This window comes from Maniola hyperantus, chromosome 14, assembly GCF_902806685.2.
Source record: "Maniola hyperantus chromosome 14, iAphHyp1.2, whole genome shotgun sequence".
NCBI classification, from domain to species: Eukaryota; Metazoa; Arthropoda; class Insecta; order Lepidoptera; family Nymphalidae; genus Maniola; species Maniola hyperantus.
The window spans coordinates 14,212,165-14,238,613 of record NC_048549.1 but is presented as its reverse complement, the minus strand read 5'-3'; the positions used below and the strand labels follow the sequence as shown (position 1 = coordinate 14,238,613).

At 41.0% G+C, this 26,449-nt stretch overlaps 1 protein-coding gene and 1 long non-coding RNA gene across 3 annotated transcripts in view; both read left to right on the top strand.

Moving 5' to 3' along the window:
• fz2 (frizzled 2) overlaps window positions 1–26,411 on the top strand; it is a 223,244-nt gene extending 196,833 nt beyond the window's left edge. For both annotated transcript variants that reach the window (XM_069503099.1, XM_034975434.2), the window contains 2 exons: window positions 21,399–21,595; window positions 22,076–26,411. In XM_069503099.1, coding sequence (XP_069359200.1) covers window positions 21,428–21,595; window positions 22,076–23,551 — 1,644 coding nt within the window. In that variant the 5' untranslated portion in view covers window positions 21,399–21,427 and the 3' untranslated portion in view covers window positions 23,552–26,411. The remainder of the gene's footprint in view (window positions 1–21,398; window positions 21,596–22,075) is intronic.
• Window positions 1–26,411, top strand: part of LOC138403261 (uncharacterized) — a 34,545-nt gene extending 8,134 nt beyond the window's left edge. Inside the window, exon 2 of the long non-coding RNA XR_011237564.1 lies at window positions 23,879–26,411. This is a non-coding gene — a long non-coding RNA (uncharacterized lncRNA). The remainder of the gene's footprint in view (window positions 1–23,878) is intronic.
• Window positions 26,412–26,449: the final 38 nt, after the last annotated feature.

Genomic DNA, 26,449 nt, shown 5'->3' with positions numbered 1-26,449 from the left:
TTCTAGGTCAACTGGAAGTACCCTATAAGTTTTCTTGACAGACACGACGGACAGACAGACAACGAAGTGATCCTATAAGGGTTCCTTCTTTCCTTTTGGGGTACGGAACCCCAAAAATTAAGCAAGTAATTCGCCACATTGATGATCAATAAAATATAAAACGTGTTAACTATGTCAACCTCACAGACTAAAGGAATGTTGATTATAATAAGTGTATTAATATTCTAACAATAAAATCTCCAACAATTCAATGACCGCAAACGTGTTTGTTCACTTTGTAAGTGAGTTTACGAGCAGTAGGTAATTGAAATGCCAGTTGACATCACAGCGCCTATTAGCTGTTAGCTGTTAGCTGTGGCTGGGTGATAGCTAAACTAGTTTAGAATAGAATAGAATAGATTTTTATTCAAATAAACTTTTACAAGTGCTTTTGAATCGCCAACTAGTTTAATTTACCACTGGTTCGGAATGCCGTGCCGTTTTGTATTGAACTATGGGTATCGCATTATTTTATCGATGACAGTTTTGACGATGTCACGTCACTTGATCTGCCGCCCTTAACTAAAAAGCAGTAAAATGCAAAAAATATTTTTGGGTAGGTACCTGTGGATATTCCCAAAAAAAATTGGGAATTTTCAAAACTTATTTTATTTTTCAAAAAAAGAATGCTACGTAGGACCAAAGTTTTCAGTTTAGTCGTACATAGCATTATTATTTACAAATATTAGTTATTGAAAATTCCCACGTTTTTGGCGATAAACTCAAAAATTATAATATTCAATGACCGCAAACGGGTTTATATATAATAAGTGAGTTTACGAGCAGTAGGTAATTGAAATGCCAGTTGACATCACAGCGGCCTATTAGCTGTTAGCTGGGTGATAGCTAAACTAGTTTTGTATCGAACTATCGATATCACATTCTTCTATCGGTGACAGGTTTGACGATGTCACCTCACTTGATTTAATAGGATCTTAACGGCGAAGATAAAAATCGGTCAAGTGCGAGTCAGACTCGCGCACCGCACCGAGGGTTCCGTAGTTTACTCCGCGGTGCGTACTACATTCGTATTTTTTCGACATTTTGCACGATATATCAAAAATTACTATTCATTAAAATAAATGAAAATCTGTTTTAGAATGTACAGGTGAAGCTCTTTTATATGATACCCCACTTGGTATATTAATCTACTTTGAAAGATGAAAATACTAATTTTCCCCTTTCCCCTCCAATAAGCGTATTATTAAGTACATACATATAGTATTAATAAGCGACAATAGTGCAACGGGTGGGGTTTGAACCGGCGACTTTTCGGTTTTCAGTCCGATCCTTTAACCGTTGAGCTATCGAGGCTAGAAGAATTACCTACTGGATGAAAATCCCCGTCACTTATACAATTTCATCATCATCATCATCACCCTGTGGGCGTCCACTGTTGGACATAGGCCTTCCCTAAAGAACGCCACCACACCCGGTCCTCAGCCTTCCTCATCCAGCCACTTTATACCGTCGGTCAGTCGTGCTGGAGGACGTCCTACACTACGCTTGCTTAAGAAGAAGAAGAAAAACTTTTATTTTTTAAGGCTGCATTAACATTTATTTCAGTTAAATTTTAGTCATTATTGGACGCCATCTTTCATCCAACCGTTTCTCTCGTATTGTATCAATCATCGCAGAAAAGAAACAAGTATGAAATATTTTGAAGTCGTCTCGTCGCCCATTCCAAAAATATAAATGTCACTGACACCTTAATGCCAGGAGAAAATAATGTGAAGAATATGCGCTCTTCAAACTGATTCGTCATTCCAGAAGATAACAGCGTTGATTTTGTCAGTTCTCCCAGGAACAATTTAAAGAAACATGGTTTGAGGAATTTCAAAGAAAATATAATATTCTAAAAACTATTAGAACCTTATTAAAATTATCAATTTTAAATTATTCATTTACTACGTCCAAGATCTCTATAAACCTGGATCCATATCCATACTAATATTCGAGAGGCCAGGGGCTCGATCCCGGGCACGTGTTAGAAATCATGTTATAAATATTAACATTTGTAATGAGTTAAATACTATGGCCATAATTAATAGAGCGCATTTAATATAATATGAAGGAAACATTTGATTGAATGAAGAATATTGCAACCTAAACCTTATGTGATTCATTCAATCAAATGTTGTTGACAATACACATCCCTAAATTGCATATCTATTTAAAGTAACTTACTTACTAAGCTTGCTAATCGTTAAAATTACTAAAATTATTTATCAAAGTAGTATTACATAATATATTTGTTTGTTGACATAATAATGACTTTAATTAAGATACTTTGAAAACGAATCGTAAGGAATGAACGAAGGTAACTTCACGTCATTTCGATTAATAGCTGAATACATTCATGATAAACAATATAAAAGCCGTGTGGCCTAATAGGCAAGCAGTTCTGTAATGAAAATCGACAAATAAACTTGTGAAATCGTCTTCGAGTTATTTTCCTTCGTGGGCACCTTACACACGCACCTCTAACTTTTCGAAGTTACGTAGCTACTATCACTTACTGAGGAAATCTGCATATTTGAGAGCACGGCTTCAGAGTTATCCATAATGTTCTCAAAGGAGAACTGCTCTCAAATGTGTGAAGTTTGCCAATCCCACTTGGCCAAAGCGTGGCGAAATATGCCCTAAAAGCTTCTCACTCTGAGAGGAGACCTGTGCTCAGTAGTGGGCCGGTGATAGGTTGATCATGATGAAGATGATGATGATGATAAGTTAACCTATGTTTAACTCCACCCAACGGCCCCGTCACTTGTCAAACTACTAGACTATTATGACGTAGGCATCCGCTAAGAAAGGATTTTTGAAAATGCAACCCCTAAGAGGGTGAAATAGGGGTTTGAAATTTGTGTAGTCCACGCGAAGTCGCGAGAATAAGCTAGTTGGTTAATAGTTTCAATAAAAATTCTAAATCAAGTGGCAGTTGTCAAAATTTAAATAAAAATCTAATAATGGATTCATAAAGACAGTGTAATTTATTACTTTATTGTTTTATTTATTGGTAGTCCGGCATTAGGAATGAATTATAAGTAGTTTTGGGCACAAAAACACACAACAAAAACCGGCCCAGTGCGAGTCAGGATCGCGCGGTTCTGTACTACAGTCGCACTTTTTCGACATTTTGCACGAAAATTCAAAAACTATGATGCATAAAAATCTGTTTCAGAATCCACAGGTGAAGACCTTTCATATGATATAGTTATCTTAGTTCGAAAATTGAAAATATGTACTAATTTTCATTTCATAACCAATTTTTTTTGTGTGATGTAACCACAAATTCACGGTTTTCAGATTTTTCCCCTTATGTCTGCTATAAGACCTACCGACCTGCCAAATTTCATGATTCTTGGTCAACGGGAAGTACCCTGTAGGTTTCTTGACAGACCGGGAGACATACAGACAACAAAGCGATCCTATAAGGGTTACGTTTTTCCTTTTGTGGTACGGAACCCTAAAAATGCGACCCACGTCGGAAGAGCTATAAAAATGTTATCTTCAGATCTGTGCCGGCCCGTGGGCCCTTGTGATACCTTCGAATATGTCATGACAGGTGTCCAAGCGACGCGTTTCACGATACAAATAAATAAAACCAGTAGCTATCATTATCTAAATTTATAAAAGGAAAAGGTGACTGACTGACTGACTGACTGATCTATCAACGCACAGCTCAAACTACTGGACGGATCTGGCTGAAATTTGGCATGCAGATTGCTATTATGACGTAGACTATGAAAGGATTTTTGGAAATTGAATTTCTAAGGCGGTGAAATAGGGGTTTGAAATTTGTGTAGCCCACGTGGATGAAGTCGCTGGAATAAGCTAGTTTTGCCTTATTCGAAAGGGCGTCCTTTCAAATAAAACCGGCCAAGTGCGAGTCAGACGCGCGCACTGAGGGTTCCGTACTACAGTCGTATTTTATCGACATTTTGCACGTTAAATCAAAAACTATTATGCCTAAAAAGAAATAAAAACCTGTTTTAGAATTTACAGGTAAAGCCCTTTCATATGATATCCCACTTGATATAGCAATGTTACTTTGAAAGTAGAAAATAGCAATATTTGTTCATGAACACATTTTAATTTTTTTCTTGTGATGTAACCACAAATTCACGGTTCAAATTTTTTCCTTAATGTCTGCTACAAGACCTACTTACCTGCCAAATTTCATGATTCTAGGTCAACGGGAAGTACTCTGTAGGTTTCTTGACGGACAGACAGACAGACAACAAAGTGATCCTATAAGGGTTCCGTTTTTCCTTTTGAGGTACGGAACCCTAAAAATTGACATTGTAAATTTTGCATAATTCAAAAGGGCGTCCTTGCAAATAAAATTGTCAGTTGTACTTTGCGACAGCCCGACAATAGGAAATTACAATAGTTCTAGAAGAGCTGTAAACCTACTTTGTGTTATAACTTTATGAGTTCAGTGTTGGAGAACAATGCTTCGCGTCAGCCAAAAACACTAGTTTTACACAAAACTGTCCAGTTTTATTGCAGGGCCTATAAAGCGGATTTATTTTTACAACTTTCTACAAAATTTTGCATTTAGTTCTCTCTTAGATAAAGAAGAATTCCGTCAGTCGTGAAATACTTTTACAACGACTGCTTTACAAAATACCTAATCATCATCATCATGATCATCATCAACCCGTCGCCGGTTCACTACTGAGAATGGATCTCTTCTCAGAGTGAGAAGGGTTTATGTGGTTAGAGTCCGCCACGCTGCGCGCTGGCCTGATGAGTGTTTCAGGCAATTTTGAGAAAAATCAACAGTTGTGTAATAGACGCAACTTTTTCCGCGTCAAAATTATGGTAACTCCTTGATTTTCCGGGATAATTAAAAAGTAGCCCATATCCATCTCCGGATTCCAAGCTATCTCTGTACCAAATTCTGTCAGAATCGATATAGCGGATGGACCGTGAAAATGTAGATAGACAGACAGTGGTAGATTCACTAGACGATTCATAAGCCCTTGTAAAAGTTTATTTGAAGAAAAGTCTTTAGTATTTCTATTTGAGACACTTTTTCGCATTTATAATATTAGTATGGAAGTACCTATGAGTTTTGTGTTACTGTGTAATATGTACAAAGGCGGCAGTCGTCTCAGATAGAGTCGCTGGAGCAGAAAATTGGACGCGAAGACGTGCTGAGTGTTTACCGAGTATTACAGGGGGTATACAAGGGCCCCTCCAAACGAGCGATCCTCCAGCGAGTTACTTGGGTTCCATGGGTGATGCTAACTACGCAAACTCAGCAATAGGCGTTACGTACAGTAGCCGGCAAGAAATATTGTACATCAACCTTTAGAACGAGATTTTGGCTTCGTCGAGCGTTGTCTCTGTCACTCATACCTGTGTGACGATTTGTCGATCTCAACGACAGAGACAACGCTCTACAAAATCGCTCTCTTTCTAAATGCCGTTGTACCATATTTTCAGCCGGCTACTGTAGTCATACGTTCGACGCTAAAAAACGTTGGAAAAACGCTAGTATGTAGGGGCTCTAACCGGTGCGGTGCTCTAATCCATGTCGAGTATTATGACAGCTGTAGCTAGAGCTGTTTGATTGCCTATTAAAACTTGCCTATTCAAACTTGCCTATTAAAACTTGCCTATTCAAACTTGCCTATTCAAAACGCCGGAACGATCAAATTGTTTCAATTACTTACAAGTTACGACTTCTATGTCAGTTTTGACGACATCTTCAGGATAGTGGTTAGTACAAACCCTCGGGAGTCAAGAGTCGTAGGGAGGGAGGACCTCGGGTTTGGTTGGGAATTGGAATTCAAGTTGGGTCATATAAGTAATAAGAAAAGGTGACAAACTGACTGACTAATCTATTAACAGCTCAAACTATTGGGCTGAAATTTGGCATTAGCTAAGCTATTATAAGCCTTTATAAGGTAGACATCAGCTAAAGAAAGGATATTTGAAAAATAAGGGGGTGAAATAGGGGTTTGAAATTGTTTAGTCCACGCGGACGAAGTCGCGAGCATAAGCTAGTTCTAATCTAAGACGTAGTTCTGACCGAAAGAACAACGTACAGTTCGCGGCAGAAAATAATGTACATCGACCTTTAGCCAAAGATAGCGGATTTGTAGAGCATTGTCTCTGTCGTTGAGAACGACAAAACGTCATATATATAGGAATGAGTGACTAAGACAACGTTCTACAAGGCCGAAATGTCATTCTAAAGGCCGTACATTACTTTCTGCCGGGTACTGTAGAATTTTTAATTTTTTAATTTAATTTATTTTATTTTGTAGAGACAAACAGTTACAATTAGTTAACTAGATAGTATATATATAAAAACACTTAAACCAAAGCAGTCTCCAATGAGAAATTAACACTTATAATAAAAAATTATGTCCACAACACACGGCATAGTATGCGTATGAAAAACTAGGCACAGAGTATTTAAAACTAACTAGGTAGGTAAACTTATGGAACGCAGAACTAAAATCGACTAAAGTATAAACTATAACTAGACAGAATTTGATATAACATCCTTAATTGCTAATTTATACCTATGGAGAGAGAGATGAAAAATATCACTTTTCGCGAATAGATGATTAGCTTGGTTGCAACTTCGTCGTATGAATGTGTTATCAGCGTGTTTAGTCTTACTTGGTGCAATATGAAACAGTTTCCGATGCCGGGAGTTAACCCGTGGGCACCTTAAAGATATTTTTGATAGCAGATATGGTGAGTCAACGCCGTTGTTCAGAAGCTTAAATAAAAGGATTTGATCTCTTTGAACACGTCTGTCAGCAGCTGAAACTGAAGTGTAGTATAATCCATGAATGGACAAGGAAGACCTGTGTAGTTGTGTACCGCTTATCATTATCAATGCACCATCGCCGCACTCAGACGTGTGCGGAATGAAGTCTAGACTCGAGACAGCTCGAGAGGCTAGGTTGTAGGTGCGCGATGCTAATCACGTATCCCGTAATACGCCATTATGCAGACACGACCGGGTGACTCACTAGTCAAGAACACTGTGCGCAGTAGTAGCAATTTGCCTCATTTTGTAGTTTTAGTGATTCGGTATTTTTAGAACCCGCAATGTATAGCATGCAAAACTCGGGTCAATGCCCCACCTACGAAGCGGCATTGACTCCGAGTGGCCTACTTACGCAACGTTCGTTAACCTGTAGCGTCAGTCAGATGTTTTATTTGCAACTAGCTGATGCCCGCGACTTCGTCCGCGTGGACGTGGTACGTTTTTCAAAATCCCGCGGGAACTCTTTGATTTTCCGGGATAAAAAGTAGCTCATCTTTTAATCCAGGGTATAATCTATCTCCATTCCAAATTTCAGCCAAATCCGTCCAGTAGTTTTTGCGTGATTGAGTAACAAACATCCAAACATCCAACACTTTCACATTTATAATAGGTATTATTAGGATAAATCGTAAAAATTTTACAAAATTATACGGTTTTTTATATTTTTGTCCGATTTTTAGGGTTCCGTACCTCAAAAGGAAAAACGGAACCCTTATAGGATCACTTTGTTGTCTGTCTGTCTGTCCGTCTGTCTGTCAAGAAACCTACAGGGTACTTCCCGTTGACCTAAAATCATGAAATTTGGCAGGTAGGTAGATCTTATAGCTGACATTTGGGGAAAAATCTGAAACCGTGAATTTTGGGTTAGATCACACAAAAAAAATTAAATTGTGGTCATGAACTAATAATTAGTATTTTCAACTTTCGAAGTGAGTGACTATATCAAGTGGGGTATCATATGAAAGGTCTTCACCTGTACATTCTAAAACAGATTTGTATTTATTTTTATGCATCATAGTTTTTTAATTATCGTGCAAAATGTCGAAAAAATACGACTGTAGTACGGAACCCTCATTGCGCGAGCCTGACTCGCACTTGGCCGGTTTTTTGTGTTGTGTCATATCAGTAATCATCAGTACTATCACCTGTGTTCGTTTTTGCCAGCGTTCTGGTTACATCCTGTATAATAAACCGTAAAGGTAAATGCACATGAAGCAAGTAATTAAGAAAGGACCGTGTACAAATGAAACGTCGATATCTTAATTAGTGAAAGGGGGTGAACTCTGTGAATGGGTCACTGATGCCGCCCCACTGGACCATTGTACTTCACCGTCTATACCTACCCTATAGTCCATACCTAACCTACCCTATACCGTGGAATACATCGAAGGGTGAGATTTATTTATTGTACATGTACCTATTACCTATATCTGTCGCCGGCTAAATGATTATCTCGCACGCTAAATACTTATAGTACACTAACTTATGCTCGCGACTTCGTCCGCGTGGACTACACAAATTTGAAACCCCTGTTTTACGCCTATAGTGATTGAATTTTCAAAAATCCTTTCTTAGCGGATACCTACTACGTCATAAAAGCTATCTGCTTACCAAATTTCAGCCCAATGCGTTCAGTAGTTTGAGCTGTGCGTAGATAGATTAGTCAGTCAGTTAGCTTTTGCTTTTATATGTAACTAGCTTATGCTCGCGACTTCGTCCGCGTGGACTACACAAATTTGAAACCCCTATTTCACCCCCTTAGGGGTTGAATTATCAAAAATCCTTTCTTAGCGGATGCCTACGTCATAATAGCTATCTGCATGCCAAATTTCAGCCGGATCCGTCCAGTAGTTTGAGCTGTGCGTTGATAGATCAGTCAGTCAGTCAGTCAGTCACCTTTTCCTTTTATATATTTAGATATGTATAGATAGATTCGTCATTATTTCAAAATATTAAAAAAACTTACTTATCCAACACCTTCAACCTTCCTGCCAATCAACACTTCGCAACACGGTGGATTACGGCTAAACTATTTTCATTCTGTGAGGAGACCCATACTCAGTAGTGGGCCGACGATGGGTTGAAATAATGATGTTTAATTGTCTATGAAACCCCCACAGCGCAGCTTAACATTATTTTACTCCATCGAAATTCGAATGAAGAGTTTGACTGCTATTATCATGGCTGTATTTTAAAAATAGAATTCATTGTTTTAACGAGGCGTCGTCAAAGTTTTTTATGACTACCCTCGCATAACGAAATAATTAAACCGAGCTATAACTCAAGTGTAAATCACAAAAAAGCATATTAAACCGTCAGAGAATATAATAGGAAACCGAAAAATTAATAAGGAAGTTTTAGGAAGAATAAACCGAAAAGTGTCACAAAAAGCACAATAGCTTGTGACCCAAAATCCGGCTGAAGAGATTTGCCCTGGTCCCGGTGACCCGCGCTATTTATTGCTTATTTTTTGACAAATACATCGCTTTTTAGGGTTCCGTCTTCCAAACGAATAAACTCTGTGATCTATTGGGTAAGTGGAACCCGTGACACGATCAATATCCATCATCATCAGCAACCCATTACCGGTCCACTTCTGAGCACGGGTCTCCTCTCCGAATGAGGGTTTTAGGCCATAGTCTGCCACGCTGGGTCAACCGACAGTAGTCGTCAGTATACACGCTGAATAAGCACACATACTAATTTGTTTGATTCTATTTTTGCAGACAATAATAAATGTTGTATTATTATGCAAGCTCCAGATATATTTTTATAGCTTAATTATGTATTTTTAATAGATACATACAAATATCCACAAAATTGTCGCCTAAAACACAGGTATATACCTAGCTTAGGGACAGTCGATTTTTCTGTATAACTACCTACTTAATAAATTGGTTTGTTATTATGTATTAGTTCTCGTAAGTATGTATAATTGAACCTATAAAAAAAAAATTAAAAAAAAATACAATTGTGCGATAATAGAACATTCATTTTTCTCCAATCTACAGCAAAATTATGCCCAACTACAAATAACCGCAATTTTGACCACGTGGATTTAGTATATTATAAATCCCATGGGAACTATATATTTGATTTTCCGGGATAAAAAAACAGCCTAGGTCAATGTCCAGGTCTTTAAAATAGGTTGTAAATGTAAAATGAAAAAAAACACGTCGATCCGTTCCTCCGTGGCAGCGTGATTGATTGAAGGCAATGTAAGTAATTTTTGTACGGAACCTTCTGCTTGATTGGAACTCGGACTTGGCGGATTTTTCCGCCATAAGTAGTTTTTTTAAGCGAGTAAATAAGTTAAAAAGTAAAATTCGTGCCGAAAAGAAGTTTAGCTGCATTATTGTGGCTCTGTGGCGCACAAAAGAAACATTTTATAATCTGGGTCGCAAGTGTTTTGTTACTATACAAAATACAAATCTGCCGTTTTGTCGTAGCCTCACGCCGTTCACTTGTTTATTATGAGAATTATATACATTTTTAACCGACTTCCAAAAAGCAGGTGGTTCTCAATTCGGCCCGTTTTTTTTAATTTATTTATGTAGGTTTTACCTATACTGATTTTTTTTAGGTTTCTGGACCGATTTGCATTTTTTTTAATTAACAGTAGAAGTCTTTGTGGTGCAAAAAATGTAAAAAAAACCGATTTCTCAGACGAAAAAGTACAAAAACCTGTAGAGTGACATAGCCTACTTTTTATTCTGGAAATCAAAGAGTTCCCCCGGGATTTAAAAAACCTAAATCCACGCGAAGTCGCGGGTATCAGCTAGTATTCAAATAAACGCCCGTCCAGCATCAATTTTCCCCTCCAATTATAATATGGGTACCTTCAAGACAAGAGTGAATAGGCATCTTCTAGACAAGCGCGCTCCATCTTAGGCTGCATCATCACTAGCCACTAAACTACCGCTAAGCTGCAATCAGTAGTCTATATGTAGCAAGCCACTTTTGTATGGAAACAGTTTGTTGAGCTATCCCAGAGGTAAGTTCCTGGGCTGCACTGTGTGCGGAGGAAGGCGCGCGTCGTAAACCGTCACACGTCACAGTTTACGACGCTAGGTTTGTGGGCGCGACCGACGCGCCGCCGACCGCAGGAACTACAATAACTATGCAACTTTCTGACCGATTCACTTTTAAAACACCACTACTCGATAACATGGATGCCACCCTTAAAAGTACACTAGAACAAATTCTAAATTTGACTTTTGATGAGCACTCCTGGAACCAAGCAACTTTACCGGTCAAGTACGGTGGCATCGGCGTGAGGAAAATTTCCAGTGTAGCTCTTCCGGCTTTTCTGTCCTCTGTGCATAGTATAAAAGAGCTTAGTTCTCAAATTCTCAAATCCAATTCATCATTGACCTATGCCACAGAGGCCCTAGAGAGTTGGAAGGTCAGATGTCCCAATGTCGACATCCCGAAGGAACGTACTACACAAAAACTTTGGGATTTGCCATTGGTTCAACTGACACAATATACGAATTTGGTTCAAAATCTTACAAGTGACAGAGATCGTGTCAGGCTTCTAGCATTATCCGAAAAGGAATCTGGGTATTGGCTGCATGCCTTGCCATCAAAAAATCTCGGCACACTTTTAGATAACGAAAGTTTTCGTGTGGCTCTAGGTCTCAGATTGGGAACACCACTGTGCCATCAGCACAGATGTCCGTGTGGAAAAGAGGTTGATAAATTTGGAATCCACGGACTCTCTTGCCAAAGGAGCTCTGGTAGGCTGTTTAGGCATGGCTCTCTTAACGATACAATTAAAAGAGCTCTTGCCACCATAAATATTCCTGCGCTCATTGAGCCGGCAGGGATTAGTCGGGATGATGGCAAGAGACCTGATGGATTGACGCTGGTTCCCTGGGAACGGGGACGGGCGCTAATGTGGGACGCAACTTGCGTTGACACATTGGCCCCGTGTCATATCAGGAAGACAGCATCAAAACCGGGAGCCGCAGCAGAAACAGCTGAAAACGGCAAGTAAACGCAAGTATGCCTCTCTTATAGAGAGTTACATTTTTGTGCCGTTTGCCGTGGAGACGCTGGGGCCATGGAGTCTTAAGTGCAAAAAAAAATTTACGAGACATTTCACCGCGATTAATAGCCTCATCTGGTGACAAAAGGGCTGGCTCAGTTTTTGCGCAACGGATCAGCCTGGCTGTCCAGCGCGGAAATGCAGCCAGTATTCTTGGCACCATTCCACGCGGTCATGATTTATATAGTAATTAGATAAGGCTAGCTTTAAGTTTTATTGTATTAAAAAAAAAAAAAAAAAAAAAAACACCACTTTTTAAGGTTCCGTACCTCAAAAGGAAAAATGGAACCCGTATAGGATCACTTTGTTGTCTGTCTATCTGTCTGCCGGTCTGTCAAGAAACCTACAGGGTACTCCCCGTTGATCTAGAATCATGAAATTTGGCAGGTAAGTAGGTCTTATAGCAGCCATAAGGGGGAAAATCTGAAAACCGTAAATTTAGGGTTACATCACACAAAAAAATTAAATTCTAATAATTTGTATTTTCAATTTTCGAAGTAAGATAACTACCTATATCAAGTTGGGTATCATATGAAAGGGTCAAATATCACCTGTGCATTCTAAAACAGATTTTTATTTATTTTTATGCATCATAGTTTATGCCATGATTCCATGTCGCGAAGCAGCTTTGATGTTTTACTTAAGAGAGCGCTCCATGATCGTTTACATCGTAGCAAGAAACTTAGAATGGTGTTTAGTGTCTACAATTTTCTGAAATTATGATTTCAAAAAACTCCTTTTTCCTTCCAGAAACACCACGAAAAATATTAGAATTTGATTCCGTTAGCAACTCTTTGCACTCTTTCCTTATTTTACGACGTAGTAAACTGTAAAAAGAATACAAGAAAACCCGGAGGAAACTGTAGGTCGGCACGCAACCATCAAACCTGGGAATTCGTTGTCTCACGCATGGCAAATGTATTCAACCCCGAGATTCAACCCCTAGCGTTTTTGTTGAGCCCGCACTGTTTTGCTGTGGAAACCCTGATGACTAAGCGGGGTTACAATCTATGGAGCTATCTAGTGGATACGTTCCTTTACGATTTAAAAAAATACGTGAAAATCTTTAATTTTTCATGATATAAAAATCCGGCCAAGTCCGAGTCACACTTGCGCAACGAGGGTTTCGTACTACAGTCATATTTTTTTACATTTTGCATGATAATTCAAAAACTATGGTGCATAAAAATAAATAAAAATCTGTTTTAGAATGCACAGGTAAAGACCTTTCATATAATACCCCACTTGATATAGTTATCTTACTTTGAAAATTGAAAATACTAATTATTAGTTCATGACCACAATTTAAATTTTTTTGTGTGATGTAACCACAAATTCACGGTTTTCGGATTTTTCCCCGAACGTCTGCTATAAGACCTACCTACCTACCAAATTTCATGATTCTAATCTAGGTCAACGGGAAGTACCCTGTATGTAGGTTTCTTGACAGACAGACAGACAACAAAGTGATCCTATAAGGGTTCCGTTTTTCCTTTTGAGGTACGGAACCCTAAAAAGTAGCCTATGTCACTCTCCAGTCTCCAGGTCTTTAACTTTATCCATGCAAAAAATTATGTTGATCCCTTGCTCCGTTGCGACCATGAACGAGAGAAATAAGTTTGCGACGTGATTAAAGGACAAACCAAGAAACACACTTTCGCATTTATAATATGGGTAGTGATAGTGTGTTTGTTGATTTTATGATTTTTTGCTAGGATATAGTTAAAGACCCGGAGAGCCACATAGGCTACTTAACTTTTTAACACGGAAAAATTAAAGGGTTGCCACGGTTTTTTTTAAATCTTTATTTTAAGAGTTTCGTCGCTAATGCGACTACGTCGCTCTTTAAAGGATTACATGGCTTGGGTATGTTATTTTTGGTTCCGCCATGAAAAACCTAAATCCGGGTAGATTTTGGTTTTTCAAAAATTCCCGATATAGAACAAAAAATGATCACTTCACATTGTATTAAGTATTACAATGTGCTAACGTCCCGAGGCCTAGTACTATGTAATATGTTATCAGACTTTACAGTAGTATGTTGGAGTGGGTACTGACTACTGACTACTGGGTATGCAAATTGACTGCGATCGTGAGACCGGCCCACGTGGTTAGCGCATATTAACGATTCTATATTGGCACCGTAAAATTTTATGTTTGGTCCAAAACAACAATAATGGCGGCCTTTCTTGTTTCACTCGGACCTCTACTCTCATAGTTACTATGCAATATATGAAGCGCCAATGGGCAGGGCACATAGTTCGTAAAACCGATAGACGTTGGGGTCCCAAGGTGCTGGAATGGCGACCTCGCACAGGAAGACGCAGACTAGGTGGACGCAGGGAGCCGCTGGAGCGGCGCAAGACCGTGGATGGCGTGTGAAAGTCCCTACAAGAGACCTATGTCCAGCTGTGGACGTCTATCGGTTGATGATGATGATGCAATATATTATTCTTACAATCTTCCACAAGCCCCTGTTTTATCCTCTCAGTCGGTACGTCGCGTATCGCTTGCTATGCCCGCACGTCACAACACCGCTCGTATCCTTTCAGAAATTCTGCCCTTTGATTGGCTGTGAAAAAATGTAAACAGCGAATCAACCAATCAAAGGGCAGAATTTCTTGACGATTGCGATAGCCATGAAATGGTTATTCTTACACAATTGGGGGGCGTATTGCCAACACAATGATGATTTAAATGATAATACGGTATTTGACAACTAATCAAATCAGTAACTCTTTATCAAACGTCGAAACGCGCACTTAGTATGCGATATTCTATGAAATACTGGAATATGACGTCACATCATAATGACGTACTTTTTTAGTTTAATCGATAATTTAAAATGGTTATTACACTTAAAACTAACAAAGGACGTGGATTTTACGTATTTTGGAAGACCCTCTATTTAATAATCACTGAGAAATAATTTATTTTTGATGTAGTCAAATACCCAATTGGGTTTAAATATCTCGTCCAATCGCCTCTGCCTTGCGCCTAACACGGGTAATCCTAAATAGCTCTAATCAGGCAGAAGCTGGCCGAACGCCAACCGACCGGACGTCAACCTCCAACACACACACACGATGTCACTGATGGACGATGGACGATGAAAAATTACCCAAACTGTCGTTCAAGAATGTTACAGGTTTTCTAAATAACCGGCTAAGTGCGAGTCGGACTCGCACACGAATTGTTCTACCATCGTACGAGAATTATTTTTTTGCTGTACCATCGTATCGTACAAAATTGTCCGTTTTTAATTTTTTTAATTTATATGGAGACCTATCGAAATTTTTACTATTTGTTGTTATAGCGACAATATAAATACTTTACTTTATTTTATTTATCCTCAATTTGATGTGTTCATTTATTTATTTTTACTTTTTATTCCACTTATCTGTCGTCTACTCCTCTCTTATTTACTGTTGCATTTTTATACATATACAATATACATACATATATTATGTTTATTTACTTTATTTAATTAATGCACCCCTTCTGCTTTCTTTAATTTTTATAATATCCTCTACCCTAAGGTTGCCTGGAAGAGATCGCTATTTTAGCGATACAGTTTTGTTTTGTTACAGCCAGACTAACAAATAGTTTTCAGATACCGAATCGACAGTTACATGTAACTGTGACCACTTGACTGCGAGTGAACCACTTCATTAGCATTCATTAGTCACATTCAATATTAGCTTAGCCGAGATGATTCAGGCGCTGTGATTAATATCCAACAGACGAATATCATGTGGAAACCGCAGAGTTATCATAACATTAGAGCTCTCTAGAGCAACTATCTACATAACCGGCTAGACTCATCTCGACTGGTGTACGAGCGTCCACCAGTCGTATTTTGTCGTTCAGTAATTTAAATACTGTACCTGCTTGTACAGAGAGAGTGTCTGTCAATAATACCCTGATTAGTTAATTACCGTCTGTAATACGGCAACGATCTACCCTTTGTCACTCATGACACAACTCTTACAGTACCTAATGTAACTGTAAAATGTATAATGTAAGATTTTTAGTTTACTCTTACATCTTATAATGATTTGTCCTATTGATATCTAGTTCGTCGTCGTCATCATAGTTATTTATAACTAGATGATGCCCGCGACTTCGTCCGCGTGGATTTAGGTTTTTAAAAATCCGTGGGAACTCTTTGATTTTCTGGGATAAAAAGGAGCCTATGTTACGTTACTCTCCAGGTCTTAAAATCCCATGCATAAAATCAAGTCTATCCGTTGCTCCGTTGCGACGTGATTGAAGGACGGAGACGGACAAAGGCTTCTTTTTATCCCAGAGAAGTAAAGAATTCACTGAGAATTTCTAAAAGACCTAGATTCACGTGATGAAATCGCGGGCATCTAGTTGTAACGTAGCACCAATTGAGAAAGTTAAAGAATGGAATCGAAATACTTTTAAATATTTTATCAATTATTATCTTACGTGATAGGTACATCTCAAAATGTGTGGGAACGCTTCTTTGACGCCTGACATTCACTACTCCATGTTAACTCTAACTCATTGGTCAATATAACCAAGACTGCGATGAGGGAATGTTAAGTAAGTTCGTCGAACCAAAGGTGGAATTACTTTAAGTTAAATTATTTATTTCAGTTCCAACATGTGCCAGTAAGATAAATATAGCACAACGATTAGCGGAACAGGGCCTCATAAAAACATCTATTTATTGAATAATAGCCTTTATGGTGAAGGAAATAAAGTGCTGGATCGCTTTCTCGTTAAATGGTTCGTTTGCATTAAACTATGGAGGATGGGTCCTTTAAGACGTGCCACAACCACACCACAGAGACAAAAATGTCGCCAGACATAAAGTTGTTTGAAAACGCGTAATTCCATTCCATCCATTTTTTTACATACCAACCACCGGTATTGTTAGTGAGCCACAAATTGTGGCTGCGGTCAGTTGCGGCTAGACCATTTTAACCATAATATACAAGGACGTCAGACAAAAATAACAGTTAATGAAAATAAACATAATTTTAGATTATACTTAACAAAATCTAGAAGTATTTAAGTACTTTCTTACTTAAATCAGTACCCTTATTATAAATGCGAAAGTGTGTTTATTTGTTGGTTTGTCCTTCAATCATGTCGCAACGGGGTGCAGCGGATTGATGTGATTTTTTCATGGATATAGATAAAGACCTGGAAAGTGTCATATGCTACTTTTTATCCCAGAAAAGCAAAGAGTTCCCACGGAGTTTTTAAAAAACCTAATTCCACGCGGACGAAGTCACTGACATCAGGTAGTACTGTTATAACTTTTAAGAAATTATATTATTTACACTAGTATGTAGTATAGTAGTAGATACCCACGAAGATCCGTTGTTTCGTTGCAGCATGATTGAAGGACAAACCAACAAACAAACAAACACACTTTCGCATTTATAAAATGAATAATATTCAACAGCTTTGAAAGCAGTTCCTCACAACAGAAACCACTGTCGGGCGACATTTTGTCGCTGTGGTGTGGTTGTGGTCCGTCTGAATAGACCCTAGCCACAAAGCATGCGGTAGATCATGCGTATAAGGGCCAGTACAAGCTCAACAGGTCCGTAGGCTTCTTAATTGCATTTTGATTGCTAATTAAGCAAAAATATTGGATACTGTCGACATGCGCGAGCGCAGATGGAATAATAAAGTTATGACATACGATCCGGGTGGCATACCTACTTTTTGCAATGATTATTAAGTACATTGACTGGTTTTGCAATATTATTTAAGACTAGCTTATGCTCGCGACTTCGTCCGCGTGGACTACACAAATTTCGAACTCCTATTTTACCCCCTTAGGGGTTGAATTATCCAAAATCCTTTCTTAGCGGATGTCTACATTATAATAGCTATCTGCATGCCAAATTTCAGCCGGAACTGTCGAGTAGTTTGAGCTGTGCGTGGATCAGTCAGTTAGTCAGCTTTTATATATTTAGACTAGCTGATGCCCGCGATTTGCGCGACTCGCGTAGGTTTAGGTTTGTAAAAATCCCGTGGGCACTCTTTGATTTTCCAGGTTAAAAGTAGCCTATGTCACTCTCCAGGTCTTCACCTATACTCATGCAAAAATCACGTCAATCCGTTGCTCCATTGCGGCATGGCTTTGCCAGTAGGGGGGTAACTAGCCACGGTCTCCCCCCAGAGTCCAGACCAGACCAGTGACAATTCTAGAAATTATTAATCCCGAAACTGCCCCTCCCAGAAATCGAGCCCGGGACCTCCCGCTAATAAGACCATAGCGCTCATCTAGTTTGTGAGTAGCTCACATCAAACTCGTTATTTTGACTAATTTCTTAAACTGGACACTTTCACGTAAAGATTTTTATATAAAACTTTGAAGATGATACTGCTAGGGGCTCAATTTGAATGCCATAAGCCTACTTTGTCGTATTAGTTTACAAATTGCGAAAAACCAAATTAAATTAGAATTTCGCGGGCAGACCGTGTCTACCAGCTGATGCCAGCGACTTCGTACGCGTGGATTTAGGATTTTAAAAATCCCATGGGAACTCTTTCATTTCCCGGGATAAAAGTAGCCTATGTCACTCTCTACGTCTTTACTACTATACCCATGCAAAAATCACTTCGATCCGTTGCTCCGTTGCGACGTGATTGAAGGACATACCTACAAACAAATACACTTTCGCATTTATAATAAGGGTAGTGATAGTGATTTATCTTGTACGATTGTACGGAACCCTAAATCTGCGATTCCGACTCGCACTTGACGAGTTTTTTTAATGTAACGTTGATACTTGATACTCCAATGGATCATAAAAACACCTAAAACTGTCAGAGTTTCAGTGTTTAAACAAGTGAGTGACAAATTAATGTTTACAATGTTTACATGCGAGATACTTGTGGCGTGACGAATGACACCTCTGTTTTATTGCTCTTTGTCTCCGCGCCATTAAAGTACGGTGGCCACAATTCAGAAAATGTAGCACAAACCTACAACTAGCTTATGCTCGCGACTTTGTCCGCATGGACTACACAAATTTCAAACCCCTATTTTACCCCCTTGAGGGTTGAATCTTCAAAAAGCCTTTCTTAGCCGATGTATGCGTCCTGATAGCTATCTGCATGCCAAAATTCAGCCCGATCCGTCGAGCTGTGCGACGTGCGTTGATAGATCAATCAGTCAGCCAGCTTTTTAGAGCCAGATATTTATAGATGTTTTTAAAATAACAGTGCCTATTTTTATTTACCTACTTAATTATTTTTAAATTTTAACGCTTTAATTTAAATGCTATACTTAAATACGATTTTAAAGTACAAAAATGAGACGTATAATGTTGTATCTTTCCACAAGAGGATGGCGTGAAACATCGCTTTGATTACCTACATTTTAGAACGCTCTATTGAAAAATTGCGGTTTTGGAGATACAACAACTTACGTGGGAGGTCATATTTATTTCATTTCATTACGTATTCCTTTCCCGTTGGATAATAAGTATCTTTTCTTACTGCTCATGTTCCCAGCCTTTTTAGGTGGCAAAGCTATGAATAATTTTCAACTGGATAAGGAAACCACGGAAGGAGTTCGACTCGTGGAACAGCTAGTTGTTCATAAATAAGGACATTTGTTCAGTCACGCCCGACGCCGGTTATATAGGCACCAGGCGCAGTTTACTCCAGTTCACTGGAAACGGCAATAGGCTTAGCGCTATACATTATATACTGTATACTTATTGCGGGAACGTGTCGCACGCCCGGCGTGCTGCGCTTGTTTTACTTGCTTTGGCTCTAGGGCTGCGTACCGTACCACAATAATTAGTAGTTATACAGTACGCGACAGAAAGTAGTGTACATCGGCATATAATGCCATAGAATTATGGCCTATGGGCCATAGAATGACATTTCGGCTTTGTAGAGTGTTTTGTGTTTGTCACTCATACCTACATATGTGACGTCTTGTTGGTCTCAACGCCAGAGACAATCTTCTACAAATTGCTGTCTCGACTTAAAGGCCGATGTACATTACTTTCTACCGCGTACTGTACTGATTCTGATCGCAATTAAATTTTGGAGTACTCGCATCTTTTTCTTAATAATAATAAAAAATATTTTTTTTAATATTTACAGGTTACAACAAATTCAGGTATAATCATTAACTCGAAGCTTGAGTTTTTCCGTATACCGAAGCCGTCAACATTAGGTATCTACACGTAACACATTTATCCAATTAAAAGCTAAATAACAATTACTTATAAACTAACAACATTGAACCAAATGTAGGATATTTTAAAACAATCACAATGTAATAAGAAAAGGACAGGCTAACTCAATGTAAAACTGTCAAACATCGTGACTTTAGGTGCCAGACATGAGCATAGAGTAGCTATTTAGTCTTTAATTTAAAACTAATTTTCCGCTCGTTTTTCTTTTGTACTCTTTGTTTAAAATACTATATCATTTGAAGTACACTATATTTTTTTGATAGCTTATTCTGAAAATTTTATAATCAGCCAAAATATGCTGGCAACCCTACTTTGGTCACTTCAATGGACCGAGTTAGCAAACCTACTCCTATAAATGGAAATCGCTCTAGCACTTATTACGTACCTAGTTTAAAATTAGAAATAAACTTTAACCAGGCGTTAGATTAATAGTTCCGGAGGCGATTTTATGATGTTGGTAGCAATATCGATATTTAATTTATCGGTTCCGGACCTCAAAAGGAAAAACGGAACCCTTATAGGATCACATTGTTGTCTGTCTGTCTGGATGTCTGTCGGTCTGTCAAGAAACCTACAGCGTACTTCCCGTTGACCTAGAATCATGAAATTTGGCAGGTAGGTGGGTCTTACTGCATTAGGGGAAAAATCGAAAACCGTGAATTTGTGGTTACATTACACAAAAAAAAAATTGTAGTCATAAACTAATAATTAGTATTTTCAATTTTCGAAGTAACATAACTATATCAAGTGGGGTCTTCACTTGTACATTCTAAAATAGATTTTATTTATTTTTATGCATCATAGTTTTTAAATTATCGTGCAAAAATGTCGAAAAAATACGACTGGTGTACGAAACCCTCGTTGTGCGAGCCTGACTCGCACTTGGCCGGTTTTTTTATTGAAAACTAGCTGATGCCCGCGTGGACTTAGGTCTCTAAAAATCCCATGGGAACTTTGATTTTCCGGGATAAAAAGTAGCCCATGTCATTCTCCCCGAGTCGGAGTTATACGCGTTTTACATCACTTGCTTTAATGGTGAAGAAAAACATCGTGAGAAAACTCGCATGCCTGAGAGTTGTCTATAATATTCTTGTGTGAACTGCACATTGGTGCTCTTGAGAAAAGAGATGCAGAAAGAGAAACCCTTTCTCTTTCTGAGAGGAGATGCTTTATGATGGGCCAACGATGCGTTGACGGTGATGATGTAGATGTGTGACTTAGGAATAAAGAATGCCCATGTATTTTAAGTACCTGTTCGTGTAATTATTGAAATGTACTTAATTGGTTTGTGGTATTGTTACAGATGCGGTTAGCGTAGGTGGGCGCGTCAAGATGCGTGCGTGGGCGCTGGCGTGGGCGCTGGTGGGCGCGCTGGCGGGCGCGCACGCGGCGCCGCGCTGCGAGGAGATCACCATCCCCATGTGCCGCGGCATCGGCTACAACCTCACCGCCTTCCCCAACTCGCTGGACCACGACACGCAGGAGGAGGCCGGCCTGGAGGTGAGTGTGTGGGCGCCGCATCACGATGCGTGCGTGGGCGCTGCCCGCGCGCTGGTGATGTCGTCTGTTTACATAATGGGTCCAGCTTCAGCGTTGTAGCTATGCTCACGTGTCGGTTGTTCTTATTCTTCTACAGATTTCCTCATTTCTAATTTGATCACGTACAGAAACTCCCAGCCACTCTCCAGCGCCCGCTGAGTTAGTTATTCAGAGCATTCTTAGCTGAAATCTATAGAGCATCATACTCTGACTTTGCTGTGACAATTTTATTAATATATCGGAATCATAGCATAACTCTGTTTCGCTAAGTGCAATTTGTCAGTGCCTGAAGACCAGTCGAACAGTGCTGAGTGCAATGTTGTCATGTACCAGTGATGCTATGCAGATTACAGACCCAAGACTTGTCAATTTGTTAAGGAAATCAGTCCGGTTGTCCAGTTCTGAGCAGAACAGTTGTAACGTGTATTGTTCTCGTTTCAGGTGCACCAGTACTGGCCGCTCGTGGAGATCAAGTGCTCGGCCGACCTGAAGTTCTTCCTGTGCTCCGTGTACACGCCCATCTGCATCGAGGACTACGCCAAGCCGCTGCCGGCGTGCCGCAGCGTGTGCGAGCGCGCGCGCGACGGCTGCGCGCCGCTCATGCAGAAGTACGGCTTCCAGTGGCCCGAGCGCATGGCGTGCGAGCGCCTGCCGCGCCAGGGCGACCCCGACCCCGACCGCCTGTGCATGGAGGACGAGCGCGCGCGCGAGCCCGAGCCGCGCCCGCCGCCGCGCCGCCCGCACAAGAACACTTGCAAGGATCCAAAAAACTGCGAGGCGGGCGCTGCCGGCGCGGGCGACGTCGCGGGCGCGGGCGCGGGCGCCGAGTGCGCGTGCGCGTGCCGGCCGCCGCTCGTGAGCCTGCGCCACGCGCACAACGCCAGCGCGCGCGCGGCGCCCGGCGTGCCGGTGCCGGGCTGCGCGCTGCCGTGCCGCGGCGCCTTCTTCACCAAGGAGGAGAAAGAGTTCGCGGCGGTGTGGGTGGCGCTGTGGGCCGGCCTGTGCGCCGCCTCCACGCTCATGACGCTCACCACCTTCCTCATCGACTCGCAGCGCTTTAAGTACCCCGAGCGGCCCATCGTGTACCTCTCCGCCTGCTACTTCATGGTGGCGCTGGGCTACCTGGCGCGCCTCGCGCTCGGCCACGACGCGGTGGCGTGCGACGGCACGCTGCTGCACACGGCGGCCGCGGGGCCCAGCGCCTGCACGCTCGTCTTCGTGCTGGTCTACTTCTTTGGCATGGCGTCGTCCATCTGGTGGGTGGTGCTATCGTTCGCGTGGTTCCTGGCCGCCGGCCTCAAGTGGGGCAACGAGGCCATCGCCGGCCACGCGACCTACTACCACCTGGCGGCGTGGCTCGTGCCCGCCGCCAAGACCGTGGCCGTGCTGCTGGCGGGCGCGGTGGACGGCGACCCCGTGGCCGGCGTGTGCTACGTGGGCAACACGTCGCCCGCCAACCTGCGCAAGTTCGTGCTGGCGCCGCTCGTGGTGTACTTCGCGCTGGGCGCCACGTTCCTGCTGGCCGGCTTCGTGTCGCTGTTCCGCATCCGCTCCGTCATCAAGCGGCAGGGCGGCGTGGGCGCGGGCTGCAAGGCCGACAAGCTGGAGAAGCTCATGATCCGCATCGGCGTGTTCAGCGTGCTGTACGCCGTGCCGGCCGGCGTGGTGATCGGCTGCCTGGCGTACGAGGCGGGCGGGCGCGAGCGCTGGCTGCGGCGCGTGGCGTGCGGCGCGGCGTGCGGCCCGCGCCCCGTCTACTCGGCGCTCATGCTCAAGTACTTCATGGCGCTGGCCGTGGGCATCACGTCGGGCGTGTGGATCTGGTCGGGCAAGACGCTGGAGAGCTGGCGGCGCGTGTGGCGCGGCGGCCGCGCGCCCCCGCCCGCGCACCGCGCGCTCGTCAAGGGCGCCGTGTGACGCGCGGCGGGGCCGCCCGCCCCCGCGCCGCCGCCGCTGCCGCCGCCCGCCTCGCTGCCGCCGCCCGCCTCGCTGCCCGCCACCGCGCCCTCCGCGCGCTCCGCGCAGCCGCTCTCCGACTACGGGCCCGTCTAAACACGCCGACATACGCACCACTCAGAGGACCCATTGATCCTGTCACTAATTATATGAGTTTTTTTAGAGCAATCAGTGAGTCGAAAAATTTTAAAGCCTTAATATAATACACCAAACTGGTCTAAGGAGCCATACAATCGTTTTTTTTTTAAATTAAAACACTTTTTTTCATGTGTCCAACTAGCTTCAGAGTTCAGACCCATCTAAAAGATAAGATAAAAACTCATACAAAATTCAGAATCGAAACTGAGGAAAGAAAATATTAATAATAATTTTAGTATGAAAATCCATGTAGTATGTTTAAAAAAATTGTAAGTTAACCTAGCCACTTAAGTAACACAATCTAAAATTAATAATTCGAATGACCTAAAATTAAAATTTTCCTAATTAAGGAACTAATTTGAAAATTCATAATTTTCCAATTTAACTAGTTTAGTCGCTTACCTTTTTAACTCCTTAGACTCAAAATCTAATAGTCTCATTGACCGCTCCAAAAAAATACATGTATACTGTATACTTACTGAACTATGAAAGTGTTTAGCTACTATACTATGTACTTACCTGTGATGATATAATATACCAACACGATATAACATTGCAAGCCATCTCAAACTATGACGCTGGTCAACAGATCGGTCCTCTCTATCAGCCGTACTCAGAGTAGCTTAATCGTTACTTAAGTTTAGTTATAACAAGACAGCTACATCTCTCACATAAATCTGTCTCGTATTAACTCAATCTTCGGTAACGATTAGCGACTCTGAGTACGGCGGTATGTGCTGCATCTAAATATGTGCCATTCAACAAACACGAAGTGAAGTGTTACAAGTGAAAGATTATATTAATACGAACAACGTTTACTTGAAATGTATGAACTATGAAACGTGAGTGAAGGAACGTAGTGTCTAGTCCTAGCGTGTGTACACACACACACACACACACACACACACATATACGTAATAGTGTAAGAACGGCGGTGGCGTCCGAGCCCGCATCGCTTCTCGAAATTTCCAAAGTAGTGTCACTTAAAGAGTGCTTTACGAAAAGCGTATACCATGTCATAGACGTATTTACAAGTTTGTTTTCTATTATTTGAATTTTGGAACCACTTAGTGTCTATTTCCATCATTCTTACCCTTCCCGGTTAGCTCGGTTCTATCTTAGACTGCATCATCACTAACCACCAGGTGAGATTGCAGTCAAGGGCTAACTTGTATCTGAATAAAATAAAATAAATCTTGCAAGTTTAAGGTCATAGCTCATGAGAGCCACCGGCACCGGACCACGGCGTCCACTCGTTGTCGACAAGTGGTCCACGGTTGTCACCAGTGAACCACGCGTGGTCAACGAGTGGAGATAACCCACCACCTCCCATGGCCCCACCAACCTCGCGGTTATATGGGCCGAAACGCAGGAGGGCGCCCGTTCGGTACTTGCTCGGTGGCTCTTTCCCGGGGCGCCCTTCTTGACTCCCTACAAATTCTTTCTATCCTTTCCTTGTCCCTTTTTGTCTTTCTCCCCTTTCTGGGGCAGACGTACACAAAAACGCAGATCCAACGAGTGTAGAGTGGATATCGCGTGGTCCATTTTTTTCATTACGCTAGCCATACATGATCAAGTTTATCAGTCAAGTTTACATGACACCATACACCGCCAAGTTTGCATGCCATCATGCATACTTGAAGCCATACACGGTCAAGGTCAAACTTGACGGTAAACTTGATCGTGTAAGGCTATCGTCAGTCTGTAAGCGATTGGCACTAGGTCTACGCGTGAATTACTCGCGGGCAATGACAAAGCAGTTAACGCAAGGCAAATATGCCGCGAGCTAACTTGTCTATGTTAGCGTATGTCCATAGAAGTCCATATAAAGAATACTAACTGCACGAGGCGAGGCGAAGTGCAGGTCGGGTGCCCGGTGACTCTAATGAGCTATGACCTTTATCTTGTAAAATAGTGCAGTAAACTGGCACTAAATTATGCCTAGTTTTCTCATCAGTTGCCATCTTTAGCAACCTTGTTGTAAGATAGGACAAAGGCATTAAGTGGCATTTACCTAAATTATACTACATGAGAGATGATTGACTAGATTAGAAAATGTGCACATTAGTAATTTAACTCATTTCGATAGAACTTGCTGTTTAAATTATCTTTAAAGAAGTGTGATACAGAAATATCTTTTAAAAATACTACGTTTTTGAAGATAATTTAAGCTAGTAGGTACAGAAATGACTGATTGTCTGATTAACACTGCCAACCGCGAACACAATAAAAAGTAGAAATTTACTAATAAATGTTAAATTAAAATATTCCATGAAAATTTTTCCAATTTAATGTCTGTATAGTAAAATTATTATAAGTTTTTGTAAATTAAGTCACCTGTAAATAAACATAATATAAATGATGTGATTATTAATGCTATTTAATCACGAGATTAGTTAAATTGAGAAAAATGCATGAAGTGATGATTTTGTAAATAGCGCCATCTATTCAATGATAATGTAAGTGCAACTGCATACAATCACCAACAGATGGCTCTAATACATTTTAGTAGCGCCATCTAGGGGCTAATAGCGGACTAAAATACTGCCATCTATTATCTAGCAGTAGTACTAATTTTCATGTGATGGTTTTGAGATTACCTGGAACCTCATGTGGAGTGCAATAATTTTGTATATCTTTCTATTTAAATGTAATTATAACTAACGAGAAGTGGGATGTTCATGTATACACGGACACCGCAGCCGATAAATCGTCATATTG